This window comes from Gnatocerus cornutus, unplaced genomic scaffold (assembly GCF_029298725.1).
Source record: "Gnatocerus cornutus isolate USDA-ARS CGAHR unplaced genomic scaffold, icGnaCorn1.1 ctg00000023.1, whole genome shotgun sequence".
Lineage (NCBI taxonomy): Eukaryota > Metazoa > Arthropoda > Insecta > Coleoptera > Tenebrionidae > Gnatocerus > Gnatocerus cornutus.
In genome coordinates, this window is record NW_028275375.1 from 6261165 (window position 1) to 6289082 (window position 27918).

A 27918-nucleotide genomic window follows, 5' to 3' on the forward strand; every position below is an offset into this window, starting at 1 on the left:
TTTGGTGCGATATTGACGTTTACCACAGGTGTACCAACATCGGAACGCCTTTTGTTTCATAAATTTATTTGGTTTTGTCAGTCAAGTGTGCTCAAGAGGTTAATAGTTTTTATTAATAATTCCGCTTTATTTGTGAGTATTGTACGTGAAATTGCGTCTAATATCGATTTACTCATTCTGTTTCATTGAACGTGTAGGTGAAGAACGACGATAGAGCGATGGGAGCTCACCAAAGAAAATCGCTTCTTCAAAAGGGGAGGTAAGTCGATCGTTTCGTTTTTCCCTTTTAATTTTCCGATTTCAAGACAGTTTTGCCGAAATTCAAGCCGGAAATCACATAAACAAAATTGCCTTAATGCGGCTAAACGGAAGTGGATTAATCCGGAAATATAAATCGAAACATTTTTTGTTTTGGACCCCAATTTGATTATGAGGTGTCTAATCCAATTATAACGGATTAGATGAATCACATCTCCATAAAGTGAAAGGTTTCATAAAACACCGCTTATTTAAACAACTACTAGTAGGGCCCCCTTAAAACGACACTTTTTCGATAATTCTACCGTTTTAAAAATATATTTACAAAAGTAAGTGCTCCATTCAGAACACAATTTTAAGCGGCCCTAATAGTAGTTAAATATAATTGATGACTTCACGTTCCCGTTCCGGTTTTAATTCGGTGCTAATTAAGACTAGCATGATCCTGCAAACTGTAAATGAGTGCAATTTGCATTGTCTTTGTAGTTTCACGTTCGGTTTTGAAGCGAAATTGCAGTCAAGTTTTATTGATTTCGAAGATTTATCATTCATTGGACGACATACTTGAATATTTTGTGTGCAAAAATATTGATATTGATCTCCAAATAAGGTCACTGAAACCGTAGAATAGCTTTGCCGATTTCTATTCCAAAAATGGGGTTTACTCTTGAAGAAAGTGCCCCAAGACGAGAAATTGTCTAATCTCTCTTTTCTTCAAATTCTGTTGCATTTCTTAGGTCTTTGTACGTTTAGTTGAGCGTAATTCTTCTGAATAAAAGAAAATCTTGGCGGTTTTAGAAACACTGTAATTATGAATCCAGAAAAAAATTACAAAACGGTGAGCACCGCCGCAGACAGAAAGGTTGCAGCCAACATCGCATATCCAGTGACGTAGACATCCTTAAGATTCAAAAACTTCCCAAAATCCCACAATAGATGTCGGACTCCATTCCAATAATGATAAGCCAGAGGAAAAACCAAACAAAATTTAACCCCAAGAATGATAACATTATTCACCCCCTCCAACATATCCAAATAATTGGGAATACTATCAGGAAGAAGAAGAGCAGAGGCTCCAAAAAGAATCGTGTAACCGGCCATAACCATCCCTGTGGCTCTATGTGAAATTGACAACAAGCTAGTCATCTGGGGGGCGTAGATAGTCAAATGTGGCGACTGCGGTCTTCCTAGTTTCATGTTGCGTTCATCATGCCCCATTTGTTTGGGGGTCGGTGCAGGTTGGACTTTGAGTGTGACGGGGCGGATTTGGGAGAAAAAGTCGTTTTTTACCATTTGGCGGAGGGCGTGGCGATTGGATAACCTGAACATTGACAACATCTTTGTTGTGAAATTGTCAAACACTGGGTTGCTAACGAATTAAACAAGCGACTGGATCCTCTTTTGGTAGATTTTCCAGGTTACGTAATTTCTTCGTTGGTTTTATATTTGGGGTTTAATTCTCCCGTAACAATAACAATAAAATAAAACGTCTTGGTTTCATTCGATAAAAGAGTGTTCAATGTCCGTCTTGCATCCCAAGCACCGGGTGCGTAATTTTAAGTATTGCGGTGTCGCGTTCAAGCCCCTCCGATTGCCCTAAGGTCTGAATAGACCATTCCAGCCTTTATTGGTGCACTTCCTATCCGCATATCTTACGTGATTAGTGGCGCCCCTCGTCCTGACCTTGCGTTCGTCATTGGGATAGGTATTAGTCACGTAACGCGACAAATCAATGCGGGGTTCCCCCAATAGACCCATTTTTCGAAAATAGCCTTTTGTGGGATATTTGAATAGTTCCAAGTAATTGTTAATATAGTAGATTTTTCTGTAGCGAGCTTCGAGGCCGGTGGCAATCGAAAAATCAATAGCACAGTCTAAGGGATGCGCGGGGTAAAGCAAGTATATTCCATACCGACAGCGCCACTTCCTCACTCCGCCCGTAAGTCCGTAAGGTGGTCGCGACACGCGCAAGTTCCTGTGTTTGTGTCCATTGAACATAATTAAAATTTATGTGGAAATTAATGCGAGCAGTGGAGGCTTTTTCCCAGTTTGCATTGCAAGGGTGCGGAGGTGGTAAGTGCGAGTTTTCGGACGGTTTGGCCCACATATGGGATATGAACCCATCGCTAATTAGTCGGGTCGTTCGAGTCGATAGAATTGCTCGAAAAATTCTTAATTAGATTTTCAGTCGAGGCTTTGTTTCCTTGGGTCGGACATTGATCGATTTCCTTCTAAATTTGTCTGCGTGTTTCGATTAACCCCCTGGAAAAATTTTACACGAACCCTCCCTTTATTATTCAGAGACCAGGATTATGAACAACACTTGCTTTTCTTACACGGAGCGTGAAGATGGAAAAAGTGCGGAAATCGGACAAAGATGAAGAGGCGTCTTTGCTTCTTCTTCAAAATTGGCCATTGCACCTCTCCATAACCTATAATCACTTTTTCCAGACGACCTGTGGATTTTCTCTTTTTTTTCCTGACTTGTTGAAGGACGAAATTCTATATTCTTGCCCTTTTTTCGCACAGAAACAAGGATGAGACTAGTCGACTAGACTATATTGATTTACGAAATGAGTTTTAATTCGCCGTGTTGGAACTCCTCTAGTACCTATAAAGGCCAACTAATTACGCTCCGTAAATCCCAATTTTATACCAAATGTCACCAATGGCAGAAATAACTCACCTTGACCTTTCACGTTAACTTTATTTATACAGGGTGTCCCAGAACTCATGATCCATAAAGCAAGGGTGCCAACAGCAATACACATGGTAAATTTCAAAACAAAAATTGATACAGTTTACAGGTATTCGAGAAAGGATAAAAAAATTAACAACCAATCCGGAAGCTTTTTCTAGAGATGGAGTAAAATATTCTAGGCAACTAGACCAATGAATGATGTATTTGTCCATAGTTACCGATTTAAAAAAATTTTGTTCAGAATTGTTGCCTTCAAAATGTCTTTTTTCTCTGGGTTACAAGTTCTGGGTCACCTGCATTAAGAAAACGTGTGGGAATTTAAAAAACTCTCAAAAAATGAAATATTTTCATGATTCACAGTTGGTTCAGGTTGCAATGTCCATTCAAGCTCACAAATTTCAAAATTGACGTGTAATTCGTTCCTGTTGCAACCGTTGCAATGGGGAGTTGTGTGAATCAGACTTTGGGGTACAAAAGACGATCGTGAACGTTAAATAACTATCAAATTTTGTAAATTGGTGGTAAGTTTTCCCCTCTTTTGTTTCAGGTAGAAAGGAATGGTAGTTCTGCTCGGGGATGTTGTGTGGCGAGTTCCACAAAGCGCCTCTTGGTCTCCACGTAAATTTTACTCGTCTTTCGGACTCCCGTAGTCCGTATTCATCCTTGCTTACTCTAGTCCAGAGCATGGCAGCTCTCACGGCTCATGCAGCACACGAAGAAGAGGACATATTTCTCGGTGAGTCCCCTCACTCTCCCGGTTCCTTCATCATTTCGTGTTTCTTCAGAAAACGGTCTTCTCAGTTACGAGAATCCAAACTACCATTTAGACCCCATCCGCATCGACGATGCTATAAATTCAAACACGAATATCTACGAGGATATCTATCAGGAATTGGACGACATTTGTAACATCGGACGGAGTATTAAGGAGCCGCTGTTGGGGAGTTCTGGACGGAAGGCGTACGCGGCTCTGGATATCGGGACGATGGGTGTGGATATCACCGGTGGGCCGTTGACAAACATCAATGACAATAAAAGGTATTGATTGGAAGAGATTTTTGGCATTGATTGATGGGATGAAACGAAATTTTCTCATGGGTTGATGTGTTGGAAACATCGTGGAGCTAAAGTAGTGAAGCTCGATGGTGTTGTCGATATGGTGTGCCTTTTTTTGTTCACAGTAGCTCGAAGTAGAACTTCAATCGCAAGAAGCCGTCTAGATCATTGACAAATTTGTTTGTTGTAGGGGTAATGAACGCAACGGCAATGCAATGTTCCTCATGGATAACAGCGAATCTCGATCCCCGCGAGATAAGTAGGTTTATCTCTCTTCTTTGCTATCATCTCGTACTAACGAATCCATTAAGCACATCATATCAAACATTTACATTTTTATGGTTTCGTTTTACGCTTTGTTGATCATTAATCAAAATTGAAAGTACACCCGATTCAACCCAGTCCTCAGTCATTTCTTTTATGTGAAACACATCCCATATGTCAAACGAAAATACTTACTGTGACGCTCTAACGTCTGGCCAAAGCGCCACTACAATTCCTGTATATTTTAGTATTAGCGAAAAAGCGGCGAAAAACAAGGACAATCACCAAGAGAAAGGCGTTCCCCACATACCTGGAGAGCTTAACAATGATTTGTACGCCGTTCCCGTGAAGAAAAAGAATCAAAAGTGTCCCGAAGAAATTGAAATATACTCGCCGGATAAGGAGAGCGTGGACGACACGGATTTACCGCCGGGATGGGAAAAACACGAAGGTAAACCAATCGCACAAAATGGCGGATTCTACTCGCTTTTATTTAGATAACGATGGCCCCTACTACTGGCACATAAAGAGCGGGACGATCCAACGCCAAGTCCCAACCGTACCAGAGCACGAGAAATCGGAAAGAGCCGACTCAAAAAACAACATCAACAAGGAAAACGACATTCTTATGTTGAGTTTCGACAACAGCATCGGCTCCGTGACCAGGAGCAGTACCAGTTCGGCTCTAGATCTAGAAGCTGAAGATCGCAAGAGAAAAAATGACGTCTCTTTCAAGTGAGTGTCTCCCTCACCTTACCGCTCTTCAGTTTATTTGTTTTGTTTTTTTATTCAGGAGGCGAAGTTATCCGTCGAAGCCCGAACAGGAGTCCAGGGAAAGACCCATTAGATTCGCAGTGAGGTCGTTGGGGTGGGTGGAAATAGCCGAGGAAGATCTGACTCCTGAAAGGAGTAGTAAAGCTGTAAATAAATGCATCGTTGATTTGTCGGTTGGAAAGAACGATCTGTTGGATGTGGTAGGGCGATGGGGAGATGTAAGACCTTTTGGAGGATGACGTTAACAGGGAGTTGACGTTTTGTTTACAGGGAAAAGATTTGTTCATGGATCTGGACGAAGGAGCGTTGAAGTTGATCGATCCGGAGAATCTCACTGTTTTAAATACTCAGCCGATACACACCATTCGGGTGTGGGGAGTGGGGCGCGACAACGGCAGGTAAGACTTCTAATAACTCAATCCTTGCGTTTGTTTCACACTTATTTCTTTGTTCTTTGCTGTCTCTAAACAGGGAGAGGTATGAATGATCACTGTTTAATTTTCCCTAGTCACTTCCTCACGTTGAATTTCAGGGACTTTGCCTATGTGGCTCGTGACAGAAGCACCAGGAAGCACATGTGTCACGTTTTCCGTTGCGACATGCCCGCTCGAACCATCGCCAACACCCTACGAGACATCTGTAAAAAAATTATGATAGAACGAAGCTTGCAACAAAACTTGGCTAAACCGATTGATATTAACGGGCGAACGTTAGCCACTCGACCCACAAACTTGCCGACGGAGCATCGACGACTCACCCGAAACGGTCAATGTTTAGTTAGTAAGTCTGTCAATTCAATTGTTTGCTCGTCACATTAATCTCAAGCTTTAGCCCAGTCGTTTCCGACACCAATGGAAGAACCAAAAAAAGTCCTCAGAGCTCAATATTTGGGCACCACTCAAGTCTCACAAGCCACCGGAATGGAAGTGTTGAATGAGGCCATTGATAGACTTGTGGCGACGGTTCCACTCGAACAATGGCAATGTGTAAATGTCGCGGTGGCGCCGTCGATGATTTCGATCCAGAATCCAAGCGTGAGTTAATTTTCTTAAATTTTTTTTCGTATTAAATTTGGTGGTGTTTTAGGACGATCGGCTCATTGCCGAATGTCGGGTTAGATACTTATCATTTTTAGGCATAGGCAGAGTTATAAAGCATTGTGCGTTTATCATGCACACCGCACAGGACACTTTTGTCGCACACGTGTTTTACTGCGAGCCGTCTTCGGGGGCGTTGTGCAAGACGATCGAGGCCGCCTGTAAGGTGAGTGACTAATCAAGTAAGCTTGGCGCTCTCTGCATAAATTTGTTCTTCTCCAGTTGAGATATCAGAAATGTCTCGATGCGCACCCGCAAGGCTTCGAGCGGAGCAACTCGAACTTGCACACTCCCGGCAAGAGCATCGGTGCGGCACTGAAATCCATCGTAGGCTCTCTGACAGGAAGAAAAAGTAAAAGTAGCGACTCTTGAGATACGGTCAAATCTCTGCAGGTACTCTAATCGTTGCTCTTTGTTGAAGGAGTTTGAAGTAAATTGTAATTTAAGGAGCTGTGCCTCTTGCCTGTGGAACGCGAAGTAATCAAACATAGACATCTCCAGTCTCCACTAACACAGAAATACATCACTTCTCTTCTGTCTCCTATGTTGGAAATGAAGCATCTTCACCTCGCTAGCTGCGATTCGGCTCATTAAACCAAACTGTACAAAATTTGTGTTAAGACTAACTGACTCGTGACGTAGTTGAACACGTATGTTTGTCAATTGCTGTAACAGGCTAGCACAACGCACTAAGAAACTGATGCTTCTAAATATGATAGATTAGGCAAAAGCAAACACGGGCGCACGTGAGCCTCTTTAGATAGTTTGCAAAAGAGAGTCTCTCATATTTAGTATGTTAGTTACTCTGCCTACATGTATGTTTTAGCTGTTGTAAGGTGATCAACTGTGTTCTTTTATCGGCTTGTTTTCAAACGCTTGTAAATAACTCATGTAGTCAAAAAAGTGTCTTGGTGTCTTTGATCAAAGAGTTGGTCACTTTATAAAGTTCGAATCTGACTATCTGTACGCTTGCTTATCAAGCCTTGGAAATATTATTGGCAGTTTGTGCAAAGCGTGGACAATACACATCCCTCAATGGCGGCTCGTTTCCACAACCAAGACAATACTGACATGTTAAAATCAAAATTCAGAAACATTGTCTTGACGGTATCATTGAGAGAACTATTGCAATGTTGTTGTAAATACTAATATGCCTTTCATGTTCTTATAGGTGACGTACATTTGTTTCCAGCTTGGATCTTTTCCAGAGGCCGATGTGCAAATCTTGCCGGAAACGCACGTTTCGTCTAAGTAGGCTCTGAAATTTACAACCATGTTATTTGTTTAACTGTGTTGAAAAATGCAGCGCCTACTATTTGCACTCGCCTTTTCTCTTGATTTTCTCAATGCCTTCATGCAAAGTGACATTTTATCTCATATAGATATTTGTTTACTACAATATTTTTATAAAAAATGAATGTATGCAATGAACGCGTAGTTTCCATCACTGTTGGGTAGTCTGCATTCTTTGATTTCACTCGCTTGTAATGTAAATACGCCAGACTATAGTAGTTTCAAGACGGTTAATGTAAAATTTCCTTATTACAACAATTGTCCAATAAATTGCATACTCTTATTTATACTCGTCGACTTTTCTCCTTTTCACGTCCTTTGATCGATTCCTTGGGCTTGAAAGTAAACACGGAGACAACATTTGAGTATATTTTTATTAAACACAACAAGTCAAATGCAAATTTAGTTTGTAGTTTTTAATGATTCATAGAGTGAAGTACATGTCACATCAAGGTTTCGTTGAATATTACTCAAGTATCAAAATTTTCACCATACAAGACAGGCACAAAGTTTAATACTCTCTTTAAAGACCTCAACTTAAACGGGTGAGTTTTACGCTGTGTTAATCAATCTAAGAATCTCTTTTATCGTCATTATTTGTCTGTTTTATTCTATTTTCCCCAAAATGTTTATTTTTCATCTTATAAATACGTCGTAAGATATGAAAAATAGCGCATTAATTAAGATTGATTACTTTAAAGCTATTTTACTCCAACTATTGGCGAACGCGTTGGCAAACAATCTCGTTGTTTTGCCAACGCGCTGACCCAACTACTTCTAGAATGAACTCTTTTAAAAAATTTCTGCCGATAATTTATTTTATACAAGTCATTGTATGTTTTCATTACATGTCGTACATGAAAAAAAATATGGAGCATTTCAATTCAACATGTATGGACAAGGGAAGATGTGGTGTCAAAAGGGCCGATTTCTAGTTTGAAAGTCTGTTTTTCCCCCAAAATACTAGTGCGGATTTTGCGGGAAAACAGTTACAATGCGGTAACAATCTATTCACAGTTCTAGCAGTACACATTTTAACATGTGAGCTCGAGAATTGTCAGGACTGGATTTATACACAGTGATAAAAATATGATGAGCGTCCTCACAGCTCTGGAGCGAGATGATTTATAAACTTTGAATGTTAAAACGAAATGTTCGAATCGTCACAATGGAGGAGGTGGCCTTCGGTCATGACGCTCGCAACATTTGGAGACGGGAAGTTTGCGCGTTAAGACTGACAGAACGTTAATGGAAATTAAGAAATGATCGTTGTTTAATAAATTACACATATTATACTTGAATAGTATAAAAAATATAAGAGCTAATTTTTGCTATGTTTTACATAAACACACAAAGTACGGCTAGGTCGGTTTTGAGCTTGAAATATTATAATATCGAAAAGAAATGATTGTTTAGCAATCTACTGTAATAGAGTCGTGTTCGTTTTGAACAAAGTAGGCGTCTTAGCATGGGTAGGCGTTATGAGAAACTCTATACAGTGGAAGGTTAAGGCCTAAAGTCTACAAATTCCAGTCAAGAAACTTAAGTGATTGAATTTTCAAACGTGTGCATGATCAAGAAGTGAGCCCAACCTTCGCTTAAGATGAATGGCCTGCAACTATCTGAATGCCTATAGTAAAGAGAACATTTATGTACATTGTGCTTCGACTGAAATTCCTTTCTATTCCAACACGTCAGATGGTCCAAACTTGCACTTTTTCTGCAACTATACACCAACTGGCGTGGTCGTAATAAGACGATATAATGTGGAGATTTTCTACATATTTTTCTATCAATTGGTCCAATTCGCCCTCTCTAAACACGTGATAATATCTGTGATAAGTAATCTCGCCGCCGATATTGTCGGAAGGCAACGAATCCTGCGACGTGTCGCTCAGCAGCGTCGCTTTCTCCCGTTTCTTCGACGAGTCACTGTCTAGACTAACAGTCGAGTTCGAGAGGTCCGTTTTGGATTTGATGGTCTTCCATTCGGGACACGACGCCAACGAGGCGGTGCTGCCCCCGTCACTGCATCGACTGATTGAGTTGGTGTCTTTGTGACTCTCCACCCCATCACCGGACTCCACTGACTGACCAAAGTTAATTGAAGTGGCCACGCTGGAAATCATCGAGTTGGTGCTGCTCCCTGCAAACCACACTTAAGCGAAGGGTAAAAACACGCGAAAGTTACCTTTATCCGAGTCGCAGGAGTCGGTGGACGTGCCCATCTTAATGCAGGTTTTACTGACGGACAGTTTGCAGGTGGAAGGATCGATGTTGTCACTCAACGAATCGTTCGTGTGGGACCTCTTGAAAACGTCATTTTTTGCACTATGGTATTCACTAACTGGCACTTTCTTCGGATCGATTTTGGCTTCTTTCGTTTTGGTCCGATCGTAACACTTGCACTCGATCTGTCTACACTTTATGCACGGCCGATTGAATAAACTGTCACTCGCACTTAATTTCGCTAGATATTCGTTTTGTTTCTGGATTTCTGCACTCAACTTTGACAGGTCATCGAGCTCTTCACTCAACCGATGGATGTAGGGATCATCAATGTTGTCGATCGACGTGGACAAAGACAGCGCTCGCTCCTTACTCTTCTCCTGGTACTCATCAATCTCCTGGAGAAGCTTCTCACTTAATCGATCAGCAAAGTCTGTTAGGTGTCGGTGACACTCCTCATCCCACGAAGGACCGGTGTCGCTCAACAATGGCGTCGTATCCGTGGAGTATCTTCGTTGGATGATTGACAACACGTCGCCTGTTTGTAGTCTTCGTTTGCTCCGCGGACTGGATTTGATGACTTTCTCCATGGCTTCGTCTAAGGTGGTGGCGACGTCGGCCGCCGCCTCCAGGAGACTCATGGATTTGTGGTTTTTCGTCGGTGGAAACTTGAACTTTGTTCTGTTCGTGTCGGTGCGCACATTGATAACACTATCGATGGAATCCGGTGAAGACACGCAACTCGAATCGCTGTCTTTATCGTCCGTTTCCGGGTTGAAGAGCTCCAATGATAGGAGTTTGGGTAGAGGTTTGGCGACGGCTTCCACTTTTCCGTTGGCTACTGAAGAGTGTCTAACTATCGGGTAATTCTTAGTCGAGCGCGAGCCAAAACCGGGCTTCTGCGTTAACAGTTCCTTAATTTTTTTCAGTCTCTCGTTTCTCGTTTCTGTTTTTTCTACTGGCGATTTCTCGGGACTAACGTTGGTGTTTATAGTAGTTGAATTTAGACTAGTTCTTCTAAATTTCGGTATTTGAGGTACAGAGTACTTTTGTGCAAGACTTTTACTACTTGGTTGTGTTGTACTTTCCGTGGTCGAATGGTCCCTGTCTGATTTGTCTGATAAGATGTCGGCTGTGGTGGGTTTCGGGGAACTCAATTGCTTAGTTAGAGGATAAACAGTCAATGGCATCTGCTTGATTCTGGGACTGGTGGGACACGATGATTGTTTGATTCTCGGCGAGTTCGGGACTGAGGAGTTTTTTAATCTAGGCGAAATGGGTCCTGGTGAAAGCGGAGTCGGCGACATGGGATCAGATTTCGGAACGAATATGACCGAAGCGAACGAATCTTCGGAATCTACACTAGTATCACTTTGCAAACTACTGTCTTTCGAAGAGTCCGACCCGTCCTCTTTAGAGTGTCTTCGTTCGGTGACGCCACCCTCCTTCTTCTCTTCGACCACCACGCACTTCTTCATCGCGTCGATTGTTTCGTTTTCGGGGATCGTTGGTGAAATCAAATCGGAGCTCTTCCAGTTCTGGAACATCCGAACGAAGCCGTTTTTCAGCGACGTCCCGGTCACCTTTTCTATCGTAGTGGAATTTTTTATTTTATTCGTAAAACCCGTTTTGATTAATTGGAAGCGCTTCGAAGTAGAAACTGAAAAGAACGAATCTTTGAACGAGTCGAAGGTGTGATGTCTTTGATAAATCAAATCCTCGTTCAAAGATGCTTGTTTCTGGATATTCTGTCGCACCCGCTCCTTCTCCTTCAATCGATCGGTGGACATCAACTCTTCGTTCAACGACCGCTGCTTCAACATTCCTCCTCGGTGGTGTCTTGTGTTCAACACCTTAAAATCCGGCAAGTTGTTAATCAGCGTCTTCATATCCGTCGGTTGATCCAGCGCCTCCTCATCATCCTCTTCACAGATCGATTTCTTCTGCTTAACTAACTTGGGTTTGGCTAAAGTGACTTTCGGTTTAATTTCCGGCAACACGTTGATTTCCGGGACTTTCGGAGTGCTCGATTGCGACCTCACTATATTATTATTTTCGGCGGTCTTAATATTCGTCATGCTCTTTGATTTCAAGTTGCTCGAAATGTCGTTTATCAACTGCGACGAAGGAAACGTCTGTCGCCGCTGCGGCTGATCCTCCTCATCAACTCGCCTCAACTCAATCGGAATATCTTGAATATTCTCGTTACAATCGCAACACTCGCACCCGTCGTGGTCGTAACACTGCTGCGACGGCTCCTTGGCACAAGTGCTCCAACTCTCGAGAAACCACGGCCGATGCACGCCGACTCTCCTTCCTCCAGCCAACTTCTGGATGGCTCTTCGCACGAAACTGTAACAAGTTTCGTTGGGACTCGATAAACTCGAACTACTAGGAGAGGAGCTGCGGCCGGGGTCAATCGAGCGGCCCTTGTGGCGGTTCTTGCCTCGCTTCTTCGACCTGAAACCGACAAAATTCAACCAGTGGTGGAGGCGGCTCACCACTCACCACCACCTCACCTAATCGACCGGTTGGAGTCGCTGTCCGAAGTCTGCGTGTACGCGTGATATGGCGGCAGGCAGTCATCTTCAGAGGTGTTGGTGGTGGACGTCAACTCCAGCGACGGCGTGCTCAAGTGCTTAGGTCTGTGCCACGGCACCAACACGTCTTGAGACTCGAACTTACGGTGGCTCTGCTCCATGGCCCAAACTGAGATGATTAATCGCCCTCCGATTCTTAAGACCCTCGCTAGTTCTCTGAGGGCGCAGATTCTCCGCTCCGTCGTGGCGAGGTGATGGACCACGGCGATGGAGAGCACCGCGTCTAGACTTTCGTCGCGGAAAGGCAACACCAGGTTGTCGAGGGCCATCACCTGCACCATTAAAGAAATTGTGCTCAATTTCCTGCGGGGAAAAGTGGTGTGAGCGCACTTACTTCGTTCTCCTTTTCGCGCGCTACTTCAGTCAATCGGATCGATTTATCGCCTCCCATGTTGAATATCGAGGTGTTCGCGTTTAGGTACTTTCCATTGCCACAACCTGCAAGAAATCAGAAGAAATTAGCGATTAAAACGCGGTGATGGTGGAAAAAATCTTACCAACATCACACACCAATGATCCCGGTTCCAAGTCCTGCAGGAATTGTTGCACCTTTGGCCAGGGCTTGCTTCTGGGGTTGTCGTAGAATTGTTCGTAGACGTCGTGCACGTAGGCCTGCTCTAGAGCAACACTTCGTGCCACACGCTCATCCACCGGCATGATCAATCAACTCTTTCTTAGCCTACAAAAACGACAAATTACAAGATCGTGTCGTAATTACTAGAAATCAATTTATTCACTAAACGCGCCACGATCTGACGAAAATGAAAAAACTTCTTGTTTGTCGTAACTTTTTGCGGCAGATGGCGAAGCAGTTGGGATCAATGGAATGTTGGAGAATCGTCAATTTTCGCTTATTAATTGTCTTTGATCTTGTGACGAGTTACAATTCCTCCACGTCTAATGATTCATGAGTTAGTAGTGCAGGATTTATATATTACGCAGTGAACTTTCTTTAATAAGGTTCCAAGCACGTATTCTGAGATATCGTTCTTTGAGAACTTGTTGAGAACGCTTATAGGCTAGGGAACGGAATAATATTAAGGAAGTATGCTGCAAATTTACACGGTGCTGGATTTAGCACATACTCTGCTTATCGATTGATGCGAAATGTGGCGGTTTGGTTTATTAATGTTGAGGTCTACGTCACTACTCCACTGTTAATTCACTGATTTGTTGAACTGATCTACTGATACCGAACGAGATAAACTTGTGCTTGATTCGCCCGGCTAAGATATTAATGATATTGATTCTTATGCTCATTTATTCATGAATTAGGCAACGCAATCATTAGAGCGATGTTACTCTCTGTGGAAATTTTCGAAAATTCTTGGGTGTAAATCAGGCGTTCAGAAAATTTGGCGAGAATTAATTAATTGTGATGGAGGATCGTAGAAAAAAATAGTGTTCGTGTGAGTCTACATTCACACTCGTGCGAAATTTCGCACATTCCGCACTTGTTATGTAATAGTATATTTCACTTTCGAAACAATTTCGTCAACAAATAACCGAGTTATGGCCGTTTAAAATTTTGGATTGTCGCCAGAGGGCCAAATTTTTGAAGGTTCGAAACAATTCGGGCTCGATATCTCGGAAACAATTTCAGATATTGAGATGCGGTTTGCGGCATCGTTTTTCTCGCGATTTTTTACATAAGAAATAGTTTTTAGATTTTCCAATAGTCGAAAGTTGCAGTTTTTCGCAAAAATTCATGACTAAAACTATGCCAAACTTCTGATATCGATATCTCGCTTATTTTTTAGAGTAAACTTAATACAAGCCCACTATAATCTAAACTAGACAAGAAGTTCGACAAGAAGTCAGATTTGCAACTGCTTTTGAGAGAAAACTACAAATGTAAAGGCAAGCTTCGATCTCATTTTCCTAAATCAATATGTGTTTTGTAGACATTTTTAGGTTAAACTTAGGTAATGTCGATGAACTTTATCTCGTCTGAAAGGACTCCTTCTTACGCAATTTTATGTAATCTCATTGATTTTTGTACAAATGTGATAAAATCGCCGACTGACTTTCCTAGCAACAATCTGACGATGTGCCCAAGAGCCTAATAATTAAATTGAATCGATAAGAGTGCAGTTTGTACATTAAAAGTTCACGATGAGTTGTAATTCTTGATTTTAAAAGAGAATTATCCCGGCGCATCCACCATTTTTGGTCGCTATAAATTAAGATAATAAAATTGGTAAATTGTGGATGCAGACTTGTCTATGATCTGTAAAATTCTTTAAACTATGACCTATATAGAAATAAATCGATATGATACGCGCGTCAGACACCGTCGTCTAAAAATACCATCAAACGTTTTGATACGCTGAACGCAACCCCGTAACAGTTGACGATGCCCAGCGATGTGAATGAGGATGATATTTATTAGTCGCTCTTTGATTTATGAATGGAGCGCCGGAAATCCGATTAAAGTGTTGTTATTTGGCTTTGATTGGAGTTACATGTCGGCGAGTAATCAGGCTAATCTTGAATGAAATTATCACTCAGTTTTTTATCAGTCGCTCGTAATCGCCAACATGTAATTCCGACCGGTGTTAACAGGATGTAATCAAAAAATGTCGTGTCGGAGTGCCAAAATAGCCGGTCGCGAATCGTCTACAGCCCAGCAACGGTATCCAAGATCCAGCATATCGTATTGATCCGTATTTTCTCTATCTCTATCTCCTCTTTCACCTACATTTTACATCATGTCTGTTTCGTCCGTTCATTCACGAATCCCACAACATGGTTGCGAACTGTCAAAAGTCGTACCATGGAGGACACTGCCCGCCCATCACGATGGACGGTGATGGACAACCCATCGGATCTTTCCCGACTTACTTTTGTTCGTTGTTCTTGGATGATGGTGGTTCTGTACTTTTAACTGATCGATGTATAGCACTCTATCACAGACATTTTCACTGGTCGCGACACGTTTTGCGGAATTAACAGACAACAACCCCGATTGTAATACATCCTCAGCGTATTTCCAAGCCCGACTAACTGTGGAGGCGGTTTTGACGTCACAGACATGCGCCACGACGCCATCGACGACGTCGAAACGCATACGAATTTTAAAAAGACTATTCAATGTTTCCCTGCTCAAATCGCACTGATTATCGCCAGGTGAAGCTTTCCGACCATCACCAAAGACAGTAGGAGATGGCAGACTGAATGAAAAAATGTGATTTCGAACGCCGTTATCTGCACTTTTTCTCCGGTGGTTTTCGACAAAAATTTCGAGTTTTTTTGGTTGTTAATTGATGGAGTTGCATTTAAACTGCATGCATGCATCGTCAGTCGTTACCCCGGTAACCCATTGAGGTCCTCTGACGTCAGTCTCCATTCGGGGAAATCATTTGCCGCTGCCGCAGAATTGGAGGTGACGCCGATGACTCCATCCTTCTGCTATTGGCTCGAATTCGGCTACGTCATTCTGCCCACGTCCACGTTACGATCAGCAGATCGATGGGATTCATCCCCGACAGTCCTATCTTCAGATTTTCTCCTTCCTCATTAACAGATTTATGATTGTCTTTTCCTCTCGTGATTTATCTCTTTTATTCCCGATTTTCGATGGTTCACTTGCAATTTTTTTTTTACTCAATGAAGACAATTTAGTTTGCCTTGAAAGCCAATAAAAGTCGAGGAATTTACTCATTCCATGCAAATGGTAGCAAGTGGATTTGTGGAGCTTCTGAAAGAAAAACAGACCAGAAATTACAAAATCTGCGAGATTTACGTTTAGCCTGAAATCTGGCTCCGAGGACGAACAGAGAGAATGCATACAAAGCGGTCATATCTGAACCGTTAGTAACAGGATAACAGCAAGGATAATAGATGTGGGAAGACGGAATGTGACGTCACGGCGACCTCACATTCATTTTTGGTCGGATTCGCGTTAATTGGCCTGAATAAAAATTCCTTTCTCTTAAAACAGTTTTTTATTTTTACTACGGTTTTAATTGGACGAAAAGTGAAAACATGTGCAAATGACGTTTCTTATGTAAATTACACTCATCAATTAACATTCGGTGTTACTAAAATTTCATTGAAAATCAATGATTTTTTAATTTTTGTTCAATACAGCTACTACATAGAATTGTTGGTTGCATACTTTACCGTAATTGTTATGATTACCGTTAGATGGCTTCACAAGCGACTAAAGTCACTAAACTTGGTGATTTTAGTTTTATGGTTGTGGTCAACATAATGTAATTAAAGTAGTGTCAGTATTAGTTTTGAATGTTACTTCTCTTTCAATGTTATTACAAATTGATTGTTGATGTAAGAAGTGATAGGCTTGTTTTATCAAACTTTTACGAGTCGTGATGGACGTGTTGCCAACGTTTAAAAAACATTGGGTTGGTCACAATACTTCGAACTAGAAATAATATTTTGATGCAATAATCCTCAGGTGAGAACAGTTCAGTGCAATCACAGTTAACAAACGGTTCTAAAAGTAATAATAATTGTGTTATAAGACGAAGAAGTGATCTAAAATTGCCCAGTGTTTGTTTCTGTGTCGCAGGCAACCAACTATACAGCTATTGTAAACCCCCTTAAAAATAATTAAATGAGCTTAATGCACCCCCGAAAAGGGGCTTATTTACGTCTCAACAGTTTTCTGCTTGTTTCAGACACTTTTTTTGAATTAATTATAATAAAAGAAGAAAATGTTTGGCGAGAAGCCAGTCCAGAGGGCGCTGGAGTGCTGATTGTTACCACCACGCCAGGAAGCGTAACTGAAAGGTTTCTGTGTTTTTCAACAATTACACGAATTTTCCCCGGAAAATCCATTCACAGTAGGTAAGTTTTCCCGAGTTTTCACGTTTTCTCTTTGAAATAATGGCTGGCGACGCTTCAGAATGACAATTGTGCACAAGCTGCAAGTTCACTTTTAATTGTTGCAAGTCGGTCATTCCAAAAACATGTCGCATAACAAAAGCGGCAATTTTACCTTTTGAAAGTGCGTTAGAACTATTTAACTGTAATATTTGCGTGTTTATATAATTATTATTTATTGATTGTTGGGTTTTAGGTTATAGGTTGGTGCTCCTGATTAATTTGAAAAATAGAGGCACCGACAATGACAACCACAAATGCTTCCAACGAATTGTACAATCTCCGATGGAACAATTACTTTACGAATTTAACGAGTGTCTTCGCCGAGCACCAAAACCAGGAGTCTTTGGTTGATGTGACGTTGGGCTGTGAGGGGCAGTTTATAAAAGCGCACAAATTGGTTTTATCAGCATGTAGCGCATATTTTCAGGTACATTACACTGATTTTTAATACAATTAGACTAACCAAAAATGTAGGCGATATTTCAGAGCCACACAGTCCCTCAACTGCTCATCCTACTAAACGACGTGAAATTTGAGAACCTGAAACTAATCGTCCAGTTCATGTATCGAGGCGAAGTGAAAGTAGCAGAGTCCGACATGCCTGAGTTTCTACAAGTGGGGAAAATGTTGCAAATAAAAGGGTTGTGCTCAGTGGAGTTACAAGACAAACAGAAAACCAGTGACGACCCCAAACCTGAGAGAAGTGCAGTTATTGAAAAAAACAAAGTTGAGACGAATGAAACTGTTCCTCCCGAGGTCAAGAAGAATAGTGCAGTCAAAAAGACTGTCGCTGTTATCAAGAGCATCGAGAAAAAAGACACTGAAAAAGACCCTCTGGCACCGACTGCAAAAAAACGCAAATTATCGCCAGCCCCTGTGGAATTAAAGAAAAAGATTCTTTCACCTCCACCTCTCCGAGTTAATACACCACCTCCAGAGAACTTGTCACATATTCCACGTCCTCCTAATGCCTTCATGATCTTCGCGAATCAGTGGCGGAAAAAGCTAGCAGTCGAGTACCCAAGTAAGTTCCTGGATCTCTGTTTCACCCCGTTTTACGTTCAATTTTCAGATGATAGCAACAAGGGCATTTCGGTACGATTGGGACATATGTGGAAGTCATTGTCGCCGGAAACCAGAGACGCGTTTTATGAGGATGCCAGGAAAGCAGACGAAGAACACAAATTGAAGTATCCTGGGTAAAATAACGGATAATTGTAATAAAACCGTTCATTTTGTTTCTTCAGGTATTATTACAGTCCCCAGGAAGCGAGACACAGAAAGGCTATAGCACACCATACAAAAACTGTACAAGAAGTAGATTCCCGGGGAACCACATGTCTTGATTTTGTAAGTTTAATTTTAAAGAGACACGGTACTAATCTCCGGTTTCAGATTAATATTAAATGTGAAGAAGATGATGAGTACAATACGACTCAGGACAACGGATCGTAGCTTTAAGTTAATTTTCCACGTGTCATTATAATGTAGGTATATAAAAGATTGTTATGTTTGAAAAACTGGAGCAAGATGATCAATTTTCAGTTAAATTTTTCTTGCCGTCTCGTAAATTAAAATTATTGCCCGCATGACAATTTGAGTTTAATACAACGTCACCGTGACACATTTGTACGGTTAACTTGCGTTAATGATAAAGCGTCGGCAATGAAAATTTTATTAGCAGTGAAAAAAACGAGGACGTGAAATTTGTAATTGAAATTTTCATTTAAAGGTACGAGACAGTGGGAAAACACTGAAAATTAACACGGAATTTGAAGAAATTTACGATTTTCTCCTCAACCTCTGACCGGAACAGTCCTATCCTTTTCCCATTTCGTCTTCATGGTGGTAAGTACACTTTTGAAATGATTTGACGGCGACTTTCCCCTTTCAAATAACTCAATTGAGCGAAAGAACGTTGAGTTTACCTTGTCGTGAAACGTTTTTATGTGTGGGGAAATAAAAAAACCATCGGCGTTGTGCATTTTTATTACTTAACGTTTTGTACATAAAAAAAAATCATCAGTCGGCTTGTAAAACAGCAACTTTTTATTTCTTATGATTCACAAAAATGTAGCCTAAAATTATTACAACAAACTACGTGAACACTATCAGCTAAATAAGATCAAATAACTGATATTTGACTTGTTGACTAGTATGCTTATAGTGAAATATTTTCTGGAGTCATCACAAAATTGTATGAAAATTATTTACAATAAAAAAATAATCTTTGGGGTCACTTACTTCTTAGACAGTCACAAAAAGTTAACAGTTTGGAACTGTACAAGAACAGACGCTAACAGTAAGAAACAATTTTAACGACTAATTTTGGTTTTTGATTGAAAATTTGATTTCTGTACGAACGAAAGTCGATTTCAACGGCAAGCGAAAGTGGGAGTTGGTGAAGTCACATGCTCATGGAAAATAACGAAAACGTGATTCTAAAATCCTTCGCAAGGATCGTCATAAAACTAGACAAGCGTTACGTATTTTGCGCTTCATAGGAACACAAAAAAGAACTGAATTTCCCGAAAATCATACGTTGAAGTCCCTAGATAGTTTGGTCCTCCCGTAGGCTTAAGTTTATTATTTTGTACCGTGGTACTCGAGTTCCTGGAGGAGCTGTTTGAAAGAACGAAATTGTAAATTTAGGCTGCAAACAAAGGTTTTTAGATCAGTCTACCTACGACTATCGGACCCTGAAGAATTTCAAGCACACTAAAACTCTTCAGGATCTCGGACTAAATACTGGAGCCGGCGGCGGCGGCGGCGTTTCAAAGTTGAGTACAAGTACTGAAATGGCAATAAATAAATGACGTTACTCAAATTGGAAACGTCCAATGAAAAGACCCGGTTTTTCATACAAATTCTATATTTGCAAAATAACGTATTGAGAGTCTGTGTTTTAATCCCATTAAACCGTCACTGCAGGTCTCGCGTTTTTGTTAACAACATAAAACTTGTGTTTCTTCCCGAAAATCCCCCAAATGACGGCCACGTTTTCTATAATTAAATTAAAAGGTATCACGAGCACAGCTGCGCACAAACAGAGCAAAAATCGCCCCAGTCCGAACCTGTAAACCGTGAACGATTTGATAACACCGAACACAAACATGTAAATATTCACAGCACCGATGAACGCGCAAATGAAGTCTATAATAGGTGGGCAAGGTATTGGAAACTTGGACGCCAACACTAGATTAGAAACCGAAAGTGGTAACGTGAGCCACGAGTAACACGAGCATGCTAAAAACAGTTTGTTCTTCAGCGGGATGGCTTTGGAGTGGACGACGAGGAGGATGCCTTGGATCCAGCGTTTGCGCTGCTGGATAAAGTCCCAGAAGGTGAACGGCGACTTTTCCCACATCTCTCCCTCGATGAAGTTGAAACTGTAGCCCTGGCTGTAGGCCTTCATCGCGAAGAAGCAGTCTTCGGCGATGGAACCGTCAAGGCCGTTGTCGAAGGAGACTTCGCGTTCGGCGTTAAACTGGAACAAAAACAAGCGTCCTTGAACATATCGGCGCACAATTTTGGAAATTATAACGGCAAAACTGGCGAACCGGAGGAATTGTTGCAACTTCCGGTGTGCTAATGGGTCGATCAATCATGAGCGGCGCTTGATTAATGATGGTGACAAGATATTGTGCGGTGTAATACATCTTCGCTATCGCATTGGAATCGATAGAAAACTGAAAACACCCCAAATTGTCCAGTTAATATTGACCAGCAAACCTCTGCATTGCCGGCAGTGTGTTACGAACAATGACGATAATGAATAAAATTTCCACACGCGATGTACGAAAAAAAGTGGAAACACATGCGTGGTTACCGGAAATAGCTGAGACACGTCCGGTTGCTACATTGGTCGATCAATCATTTTTAAAGTCGAATATGGAGTTGCGGACTAAAATCGGGATGCAAATTTTTTATCCATTGTCCAATGTGTAATCGCATGACTCATAACAAAAAGAAATTCCACATTTTTTATGAAAGCAGTTCACAGTGGATCTCGACGCATCTCAACCTTGCTGATGTCACGTGTATTTCCAGTAAACAAGATTACATTGTTTTCTTATCAGGGTGATTCAGATCTACCAATGAAAGCGTTGAATTAAAATAGATTCTTGGATGACTAATGTCTGATTGAATTTTAGGGGACTCTTATCAGCATTTTAACAATTTAATTAAAAACTACAGAGGCTATGAAGAATTACAACTATTGGAAGCAGAAAAAATGGAAGAAGAAACTGACTTTGTGACTTCGATGATAAGAAAAAGGAAAAAACAAGCACGACTCAGATGGCTTGTCGATTGAAGATGTGATAAAAGAAATTTTCCGGCAACTGCCGAAACATTCGTTTTTTTATCACACTCGTTTGAATGGCCAAGTTTTTTCAATGGCGATGCCTCTTTTGTTAAAAGCGGAAGCGATACATTAATTCAAACAATGTAAAAGGGAAGAATTGCAAGAATAATATGAAGATTTCACCCAATAGCAAATAAAAGCAGTCGTTACACTCCGGTGGGTATTAGAAGTGTTTATCTTGCTAATTTCCCGAATCGGGATCGATAATTCCACCGAAATAACCCATCGCTTCATTAGTCTACTAACCCATTTCTCAATAGAAAGATCAACGGACTCGTAATCAAACATTATTCGGAACTTTTGAATAAATATTGATAATTGTAATTTGATGGAGGCCACTACCGGTAGGTGGAAAAAACTTCAGAGTCATTGAAACATGGAAACCTCTCCAATTATCTCAAGCATTAATTTTATCGATACATTTTGCTGATGAAACAAGCAGTGTCACCTTTGTCGTTATGTAACAAAGTAATGACGAAATGCAAGGTCGTCCTGTCATTGCATTCCGAAAAAACTGGTTTTGTAAAGTTGCAACGTTCAAAAATCGCATCAAGATTAATTAATCTCCAAGGTTGCACTTTGTCGCTTGCCCTAGGTATCATTCCAAAAATAACCACAATAAACAAGCAATTTATCTAACGACATTATGATATTCCGAGGACGTTTGGTCCACTCGCAACCATCCAAATTTGCGCGAGCGTCTTAACACGATACTGGAAAAAAAAGGAAGAAACTCCGGGGCCCACATAACAATGACCGCAAGTCGGCGGCATTTCCAGTTTTTGCATCGGCCGATGAAAGGTCAACGGCAGGTTTATAGCAGTTTAAAAAAATAATGTTCAATTTCATGGCGTCGTAAAAGGACGCTTTCGGTTGTAGAAAAATTTTATCGCCAGAATTAAATATCAATTCATGTGGACTCTGTGATAAGATTTTATCAATGGGTTTGACCGTGGCACAAAGTTTGATGCCTGATAAACTTGTCTCGATGTTGTGTTATGTAAGTATTTACTTGAAACGGCAGAATTTAAATTTATTGTTTTAGTATATGTAGAGTTTATGCAAACAACGAACAATCGCTGTGAATTATCGTCGCAATAAAAACAAACTGATAAAATTGCAGCGTTTCAAGCTCTAAAAATAAAGTTTCCGGAAAATCAACTGCGGGCAAGGACATTTCTGCTCTCGATGGAAATACCGATATTAATGTTGACTCGAATATAATAAAACTAGCCGGTTTCTAAATCCGTTCTTCATAATTATTATTGTTCTTTTGAATTAATAAATAATGGCGTTTATTTAATTATGTACAACAAATTCCACTTTTACTTTACTTTCTCCCACGTTTCGTTTTAACTCACCGATTGTTATAACGAGGAGCTTTCAAATTTGAAAATTTAAGTTGCAAATGTCCACCCAAGCTCACAAATTCTGAAATTTTCATCGTGTATAATTCGTTCCTGTTGCAAATATTGCAAAGGCGGCGTTGTTTGAATTGGGCTTTGGGGTACAAAAGACGATCGTGTAACCGTCGTCATCTCGAAATTTCCAAAACTAATCCATCAAGATTCCAACTTTACAAAAAATTAAGCCGAAAACAAGCAAAATTCTTGCACAACGGATGCCGATCATAATCCTCCAACAATTATCTTTGCTTGACGACACACATTAATTCCAAAGGATGTTTTGTTTAGCGCAGTACTGAAAATGCAAAACCGTGTCTAAAACCTGACTCACGTTTTCAAGTAAATATTTGCCCCGAGTTTTCAGAATCGACGAAAAATAAACAAGACCCAAATTCGCCGACTCTATTGCCCAAACTGTGAAATTCAAGGCAAATAACGAAACGGTTGCAACAATAACTGAAAAAAAAATCAGATAAATCAATTAGTGGCTGCATGGCGACACTTAACACTTTTATGAGTTTATTTGAAAACGAAAATCAATAAAAGGATGTGTTCGCACCGTCCATAACTATTAAAACGACATTAACAGTCGTCACTACTCAGCGACCATAATGTACAAATTAGACCCACCGCGTGTGCTTACTTAACACTAATTTTTTAAGCGCACGTGGTAACAAAGGTTAATTATTATTTTTACCACTGGAAATGGTTACTTTCGATCAGTTTCAGGAATTATGACTATTGACGTCCAATGCATCGACCTTGGCCAACTATTTAAACGAAGATCAGCAGATTTGACTGCACAATTTGCCAAATTAGTTACCTCCACACACAGTACGTTTGTTAAAAATAACCGGGCGGCGATTTTTTTTATTGCAAGCGCCAAATTTCGTTAAAAATAACCGTTTTATTAACAATATTACGGAAGCGGTTACGCAACACCGAAGAACAAGTTTAGAAAAAAACTATCATGAGCGCTTTGAATCACAATTGAGGCGACAGTAATTAATGTAGATTGGAACGCACAATTTTGTAGACGAGGACAGTTACATGTTGCGAAATATTTTGGTATCTTGTAGGTACGTTATAGAAATTATTTCCTTCGCGCTGCGATTTTTGCCAGGAAGCGACGTTTTTTTCTCACTAATTTCATTTTCCCGTCCTCGTGTCTATTCAATTAAAAACAATTAAATATGTAATTACGTGCATACTTAGTTGGAACGAGGACACGAATAATTGTTATTAATGTAAACCAGCTGGTTCTTTTTTTCAGTGACTTGGACGATCTGAACCGAGTCAGGAAATGACTTGCGATGACGATAATGGACAATGATTGCCGATTATGTACAGACATGGAGAAGTCATTTGTATGCGGCTTAATTACAATACATTACATTCCAGGCATATTTTCTAAATTAGTCTTGTTAAATAGATATAATTATTGATGGGAACGCTCGGGATATTTTACAGACGCAAAAAAATAGATTAGATTATTGACTCATTCCTATTGTTCGTGTTCCAACAATAAGCAATGATAATGAATAATGAAACTCTGATTTTACCTCGCTGTTAAATTATCAGTATTAAATCTTTCAACAATAGGAACTTTCCGCACCTGCAACTTGAAAAATTCAGGTTAAACAAACCCTTCATATAAATTTTTCGAACGTCTGCTTTTCATTGACTTCCAACAGCCATAAATACCTACGCGACGAAGGTCGTCGACGGGTAATCCCAACCTTGTTGATCCTTAAAAATTTTACGGAGATTTTATTACCGCAACTAATAAGTTACGACTAGACTTGATGTTCCAACAGATTCCTGCAAAAAATTTGGAAAAAAAAACGGATTTCGATAGTGTAACTTCCCAACACTGGTAACGAGTCTAATTTTAAAAAAGTGATAACCTTGACCACTTTGGACCGGCTAGGAGAGGCGGCAACATGGATCATTCGTTCGTTGATACTGATAAGCTAGTGGAGGAAAGAATGACTTGAATTCGGGACTCTTTTAATTTGAACTGCTAGCTTATTTTAACTAGCCTCATTATTGCATTAGGTTTATAAATATGACTCTCAAAGTAGGTTTCAGCTAATCTGCTAATCTTGAAAGGAAAACTGCCAATTTTGATAACTTTGTGATTTGTTTCTAGATAACTGCATGCCGAATTAATTGTGATCAATTAATCTGTCCTTTGAACGAACACTGATGCAACGAGGAATTTATTCTCAGATATGTCACTATAAATTAATTCCATTAGAAATCGGATTAATAAGGATTAGTAAAACCGAAATCGACTAATTTTTGAAAGATACAGTCACCTCTGGAATTCCACAGCCTCTCCTTAATTCTCATTTTGACAGAAACAAAAGACAGTTTCTTCAATCAAAGACATGACTAGAGATTTCCAAGCCAACTGAGGACGAGTTTTCTTGATCGCACGATATAATACGAGGGGTTAATCTCCCTGGGAAATCAATGTAGCAGTCTTAGGAGATCAGGGAAATCAATAGAAAATCATAAGAAAATCAGGGGAAATCATTAAGATATTAGGGGCAATCAATAGAAAATCAGGGGAAGTTTTACGAAATGACAAGCAAATAAGGGGAAGTTGGACGAAAACACAAGGAAATCAGGGAAATTTGGACGAAATTACAAGGAAATAAGTAGAGGTTGGACGAAATCACAAGGCATTCAGGGGAAGATTAACGAAATAAGGAGGAAGTTGGACGAAATAACAAGGAAAAAAGGGAAAGTTGGACGAAAACACAAGGAAATCAGGGAAATTTAGACGAAATTACAAGGAAATAAGTAGAGGTTGGACGAGATCACAAGGAATTCAAGGGAAGATTAACGTAATAACAAGGAAATACTAGAGAAGTTCGACGAAATCACAAGGAAATAAGGGAAAGTTGGACGAAAACTCAAGGAAATCAGGGAAATTTAGACGAAATTACAAGGAAATAAGTAGAAGTTGAACGAACTCGCAAGGAATTCAGGGGAAGTTTGACGAAATATCAAGGAAATCAGGGGAAGTTTTACGAAATAACATGGACATAAGGGGGAAATTGGACGAAATCTCAAGGAAATCAGGGGAAATTTTACGAAATCACAAGGAAATAAGAGGAAGTCAAGAGTAGGCTATTTTTAAGAAAAATTAACCCCTGGATATAATATTGACAGCAACAAATTTCTTCACCATTTTTATTATCCCCGTTTGTAGCCGAATTTCCGCAATATCGAGTTTTACACTGTGCGGCAAAACTTTCGTCACAATATGGAAATGTACACCAAATCTGCATACGACATTAATCAATAATAACTTCACATGAACGCACGTACGTCGGGAAATAAAGCGGGGTAATGTGTACGTTAAACACAATATTAGCGATGTATTTTCATACCGAATGGAACACGCAGGAATTTTTAAGTGGTAATTCGTCTTAAAAAAGCACGAAGGTATCAGTTGCGAAACCACAGACTTTGACGGAATTGATCAAATTCCAAACAGGTTTTCATAATAAGGAAGTAATGAATGCAAAGTCACATTTGTGCAAACTGGAATTGAGCAACATCCAGGAATTTAAATTTAAATTTCAAATTTCGCGCCTCTGACAATTCATGCCCCTAAAAACGTGCGAAACTTGAACTAGATTCGATGGTTTTAACGCGTTAATAAACAGTTGATTATAATTGGCGCCTGTTTAATTAGCACCACAACAATAACTTTTTTACTTTCAACAAGGTAAACAACAATTCTTCGCGTTCCTTTTAGAAATTACTGAAATTGGTTGGAGTGGTATTTTCGACTGTTTTATTGGAATTGGATTGTTTTCGTAATGTGAATAATTGATGATGGAAACTTTTCAAAAATGAACGAGCACTTGATTTGATTTTTGGTCTCTCCAAACATGGTCGCAGTTGTAAATCGAGAATGTAATAGAGACCAACTGATAATGTGATAACATGTGATCAATGGAATTTTATTAGATAGGTTTGTAAGCGCGATGTTGGTCACGTTTCGTAATCGTTTATTTAGTCGATATTGCTGGTATTCTTTTATCATTGGAATAAACCCAACAAAAATAGTCCCAAGTATCGATCAAATATGAAAGTTACCCATCTAAACGCTCATTATCTCGACAATCAACGCAGAAGTAACAATGATTGGCTCACCTGCGTGACAACAAACGATCCTTTCCAACTAAACAACGGTTTGTGGAACATCCTGAACTGCAACTTGAGTTTTCCCATATCATCGGTCACCCTGAAGGAATCCGCGAGTGTCGTAATCCAATTAACCACTTCTTCATTAGCATAAGTGATCAATCCCTGTCCAAACTGGTGCTTTCCATCGCCGACAAAATTAAGAATCCCTTTGACGGAATTTTCGGTGAGGAGCGTCTCTTCGTCGAGATGCACGATCCAGTCGTTGGCGGAGAGAAGATTAACCTTGTCCTCCAGACAATACTGCAACGCTCGTGCTTTGAACAACGATCCGGACTTGGTCCGGTAGTCCGGAGGTACGACAATCTCCCGGACTCTTCTGTGTTTATCCAAGCCTATGCTCTTATCGGTGACGACTTCGATGAGGAAGTTTTCCAAGCCGGCGTCCAAACATCGATTCATATTTCTGTTAACGTTTGTCTTGACCAGGTTGGGGAAGTCGCCTCTGGTGACGATCCGGATGCAGATGAAAGGCGCAAGAATCGGAGACGCCTTCAACACCACTTTGTCGGGAAAAGCGTTGTAATACGTTAGTCCAACGAAATTGAACAACACTTGCGGCAAAGGAAGGAAAGTTACTAATCTAAGCAAGTAAAGCACGAACGCGCCGAAGAACCCATACTGCACCCAAGGGTTGATGTCTTCGGGTGGGACGTACACCCCACCGTTCAATAATTTAATACCACCAGTGAGGATCTCGAACATAAATATCACAAAAATAAACAAACAACAATGAAGATAATGCTTCGTTTTACTCGTTAATACAGTCATTTTGTCGAACCACCCTCACACACGC

General features: G+C 40.4%; 5 protein-coding genes across 13 annotated transcripts; 2 read left to right on the forward strand and 3 right to left on the reverse strand.

The window, feature by feature from the left end:
• Positions 1-27: 27 nt before the first annotated feature.
• LOC148166658 (protein Fe65 homolog) lies at positions 28-7730 on the forward strand. 8 transcript variants are annotated; one of them, XM_088048866.1, is made up of 14 exons: positions 28-132; positions 198-259; positions 3507-3695; positions 3745-3997; positions 4206-4274; positions 4528-4730; positions 4777-5014; positions 5073-5271; positions 5324-5451; positions 5586-5833; positions 5879-6087; positions 6140-6316; positions 6373-6543; positions 6598-7730. In XM_088048866.1, the coding sequence occupies exons 3-13, from the start codon at positions 3536-3538 to the stop codon at positions 6520-6522; spliced, it is 2034 nt and encodes a 677-aa protein (XP_087904992.1). In that variant the 5' UTR covers positions 28-132; positions 198-259; positions 3507-3535; the 3' UTR covers positions 6523-6543; positions 6598-7730. The 8 variants fall into 8 exon arrangements, with proteins under 8 accessions (XP_087904992.1, XP_087904998.1, XP_087904996.1 ...); XM_088048872.1 differs by having other exon boundaries at positions 5885-6087; XM_088048870.1 differs by having other exon boundaries at positions 3511-3695.
• Positions 1087-1605, reverse strand: LOC148166659 (succinate dehydrogenase cytochrome b560 subunit, mitochondrial-like). The gene has a single exon (XM_088049196.1). The coding sequence runs from the start codon at positions 1594-1596 to the stop codon at positions 1087-1089; it is 510 nt and encodes a 169-aa protein (XP_087905322.1). The 5' UTR covers positions 1597-1605.
• Positions 7731-7799: 69 nt separating the features above from the next.
• On the reverse strand, positions 7800-15282 carry LOC148166660 (uncharacterized). Its single transcript, XM_088048969.1, has 6 exons — positions 15117-15282; positions 12770-12951; positions 12607-12710; positions 12192-12544; positions 9635-12132; positions 7800-9589 (listed from the first exon to the last, which is right to left on the reverse strand). Exons 2-6 carry the CDS (start codon positions 12927-12929, stop codon positions 9138-9140), a joined length of 3567 nt encoding a protein of 1188 aa, XP_087905095.1. The 5' UTR covers positions 12930-12951; positions 15117-15282; the 3' UTR covers positions 7800-9137.
• A 1712-nt stretch (positions 15283-16994) lies between these two features.
• On the forward strand, positions 16995-19105 carry LOC148166661 (uncharacterized). 2 transcript variants are annotated; one of them, XM_088048660.1, is made up of 7 exons: positions 16995-17084; positions 17317-17550; positions 17598-18147; positions 18196-18322; positions 18371-18473; positions 18519-18610; positions 18856-19105. In XM_088048660.1, the coding sequence occupies exons 2-6, from the start codon at positions 17365-17367 to the stop codon at positions 18576-18578; spliced, it is 1026 nt and encodes a 341-aa protein (XP_087904786.1). In that variant the 5' UTR covers positions 16995-17084; positions 17317-17364; the 3' UTR covers positions 18579-18610; positions 18856-19105. The 2 variants fall into 2 exon arrangements, with proteins under 2 accessions (XP_087904786.1, XP_087904785.1); XM_088048659.1 differs by lacking the exon at positions 18856-19105 and having other exon boundaries at positions 18519-18713.
• Positions 19097-27893, reverse strand: LOC148166662 (glycolipid beta-1,4-mannosyltransferase egh-like). The gene is made up of 2 exons (XM_088048658.1): positions 27072-27893; positions 19097-20610 (listed from the first exon to the last, which is right to left on the reverse strand). The coding sequence occupies exons 1-2, from the start codon at positions 27891-27893 to the stop codon at positions 20038-20040; spliced, it is 1395 nt and encodes a 464-aa protein (XP_087904784.1). The 3' UTR covers positions 19097-20037.
• Between the last annotated feature and the right edge of the window lie 25 nt (positions 27894-27918).

Coding starts and splice junctions, on each gene's coding strand:
- LOC148166658 (XM_088048866.1), top strand. CDS start 3,536: ATGTTGTGTGGCGAGTTCCACAAAGCGCCTCTTGGTCTCCACGTAAAT. Junction 5,015..5,072: donor AAAAATGACGTCTCTTTCAA/GTGAGTGTCTCC, acceptor TTTTTTATTCAG/GAGGCGAAGTTATCCGTCGA. Junction 6,088..6,139: donor TTTCGATCCAGAATCCAAGC/GTGAGTTAATTT, acceptor GTGGTGTTTTAG/GACGATCGGCTCATTGCCGA.
- LOC148166662 (XM_088048658.1), bottom strand. CDS start 27,893: ATGACTGTATTAACGAGTAAAACGAAGCATTATCTTCATTGTTGTTTG. Junction 20,611..27,071: donor GATCGTTTGTTGTCACGCAG/GTGAGCCAATCA, acceptor TTTTTGTTCCAG/TTTAACGCCGAACGCGAAGT.
- LOC148166660 (XM_088048969.1), bottom strand. CDS start 12,929: ATGCCGGTGGATGAGCGTGTGGCACGAAGTGTTGCTCTAGAGCAGGCC. Junction 12,711..12,769: donor ATCATTGGTGTGTGATGTTG/GTAAGATTTTTT, acceptor GATTTCTTGCAG/GTTGTGGCAATGGAAAGTAC. Junction 12,133..12,191: donor GACTCCAACCGGTCGATTAG/GTGAGGTGGTGG, acceptor TGTCGGTTTCAG/GTCGAAGAAGCGAGGCAAGA.
- LOC148166659 (XM_088049196.1), bottom strand. CDS start 1,596: ATGTTGTCAATGTTCAGGTTATCCAATCGCCACGCCCTCCGCCAAATG.
- LOC148166661 (XM_088048660.1), top strand. CDS start 17,365: ATGACAACCACAAATGCTTCCAACGAATTGTACAATCTCCGATGGAAC. Junction 18,323..18,370: donor CACAAATTGAAGTATCCTGG/GTAAAATAACGG, acceptor TTGTTTCTTCAG/GTATTATTACAGTCCCCAGG. Junction 18,474..18,518: donor GAACCACATGTCTTGATTTT/GTAAGTTTAATT, acceptor CTCCGGTTTCAG/ATTAATATTAAATGTGAAGA.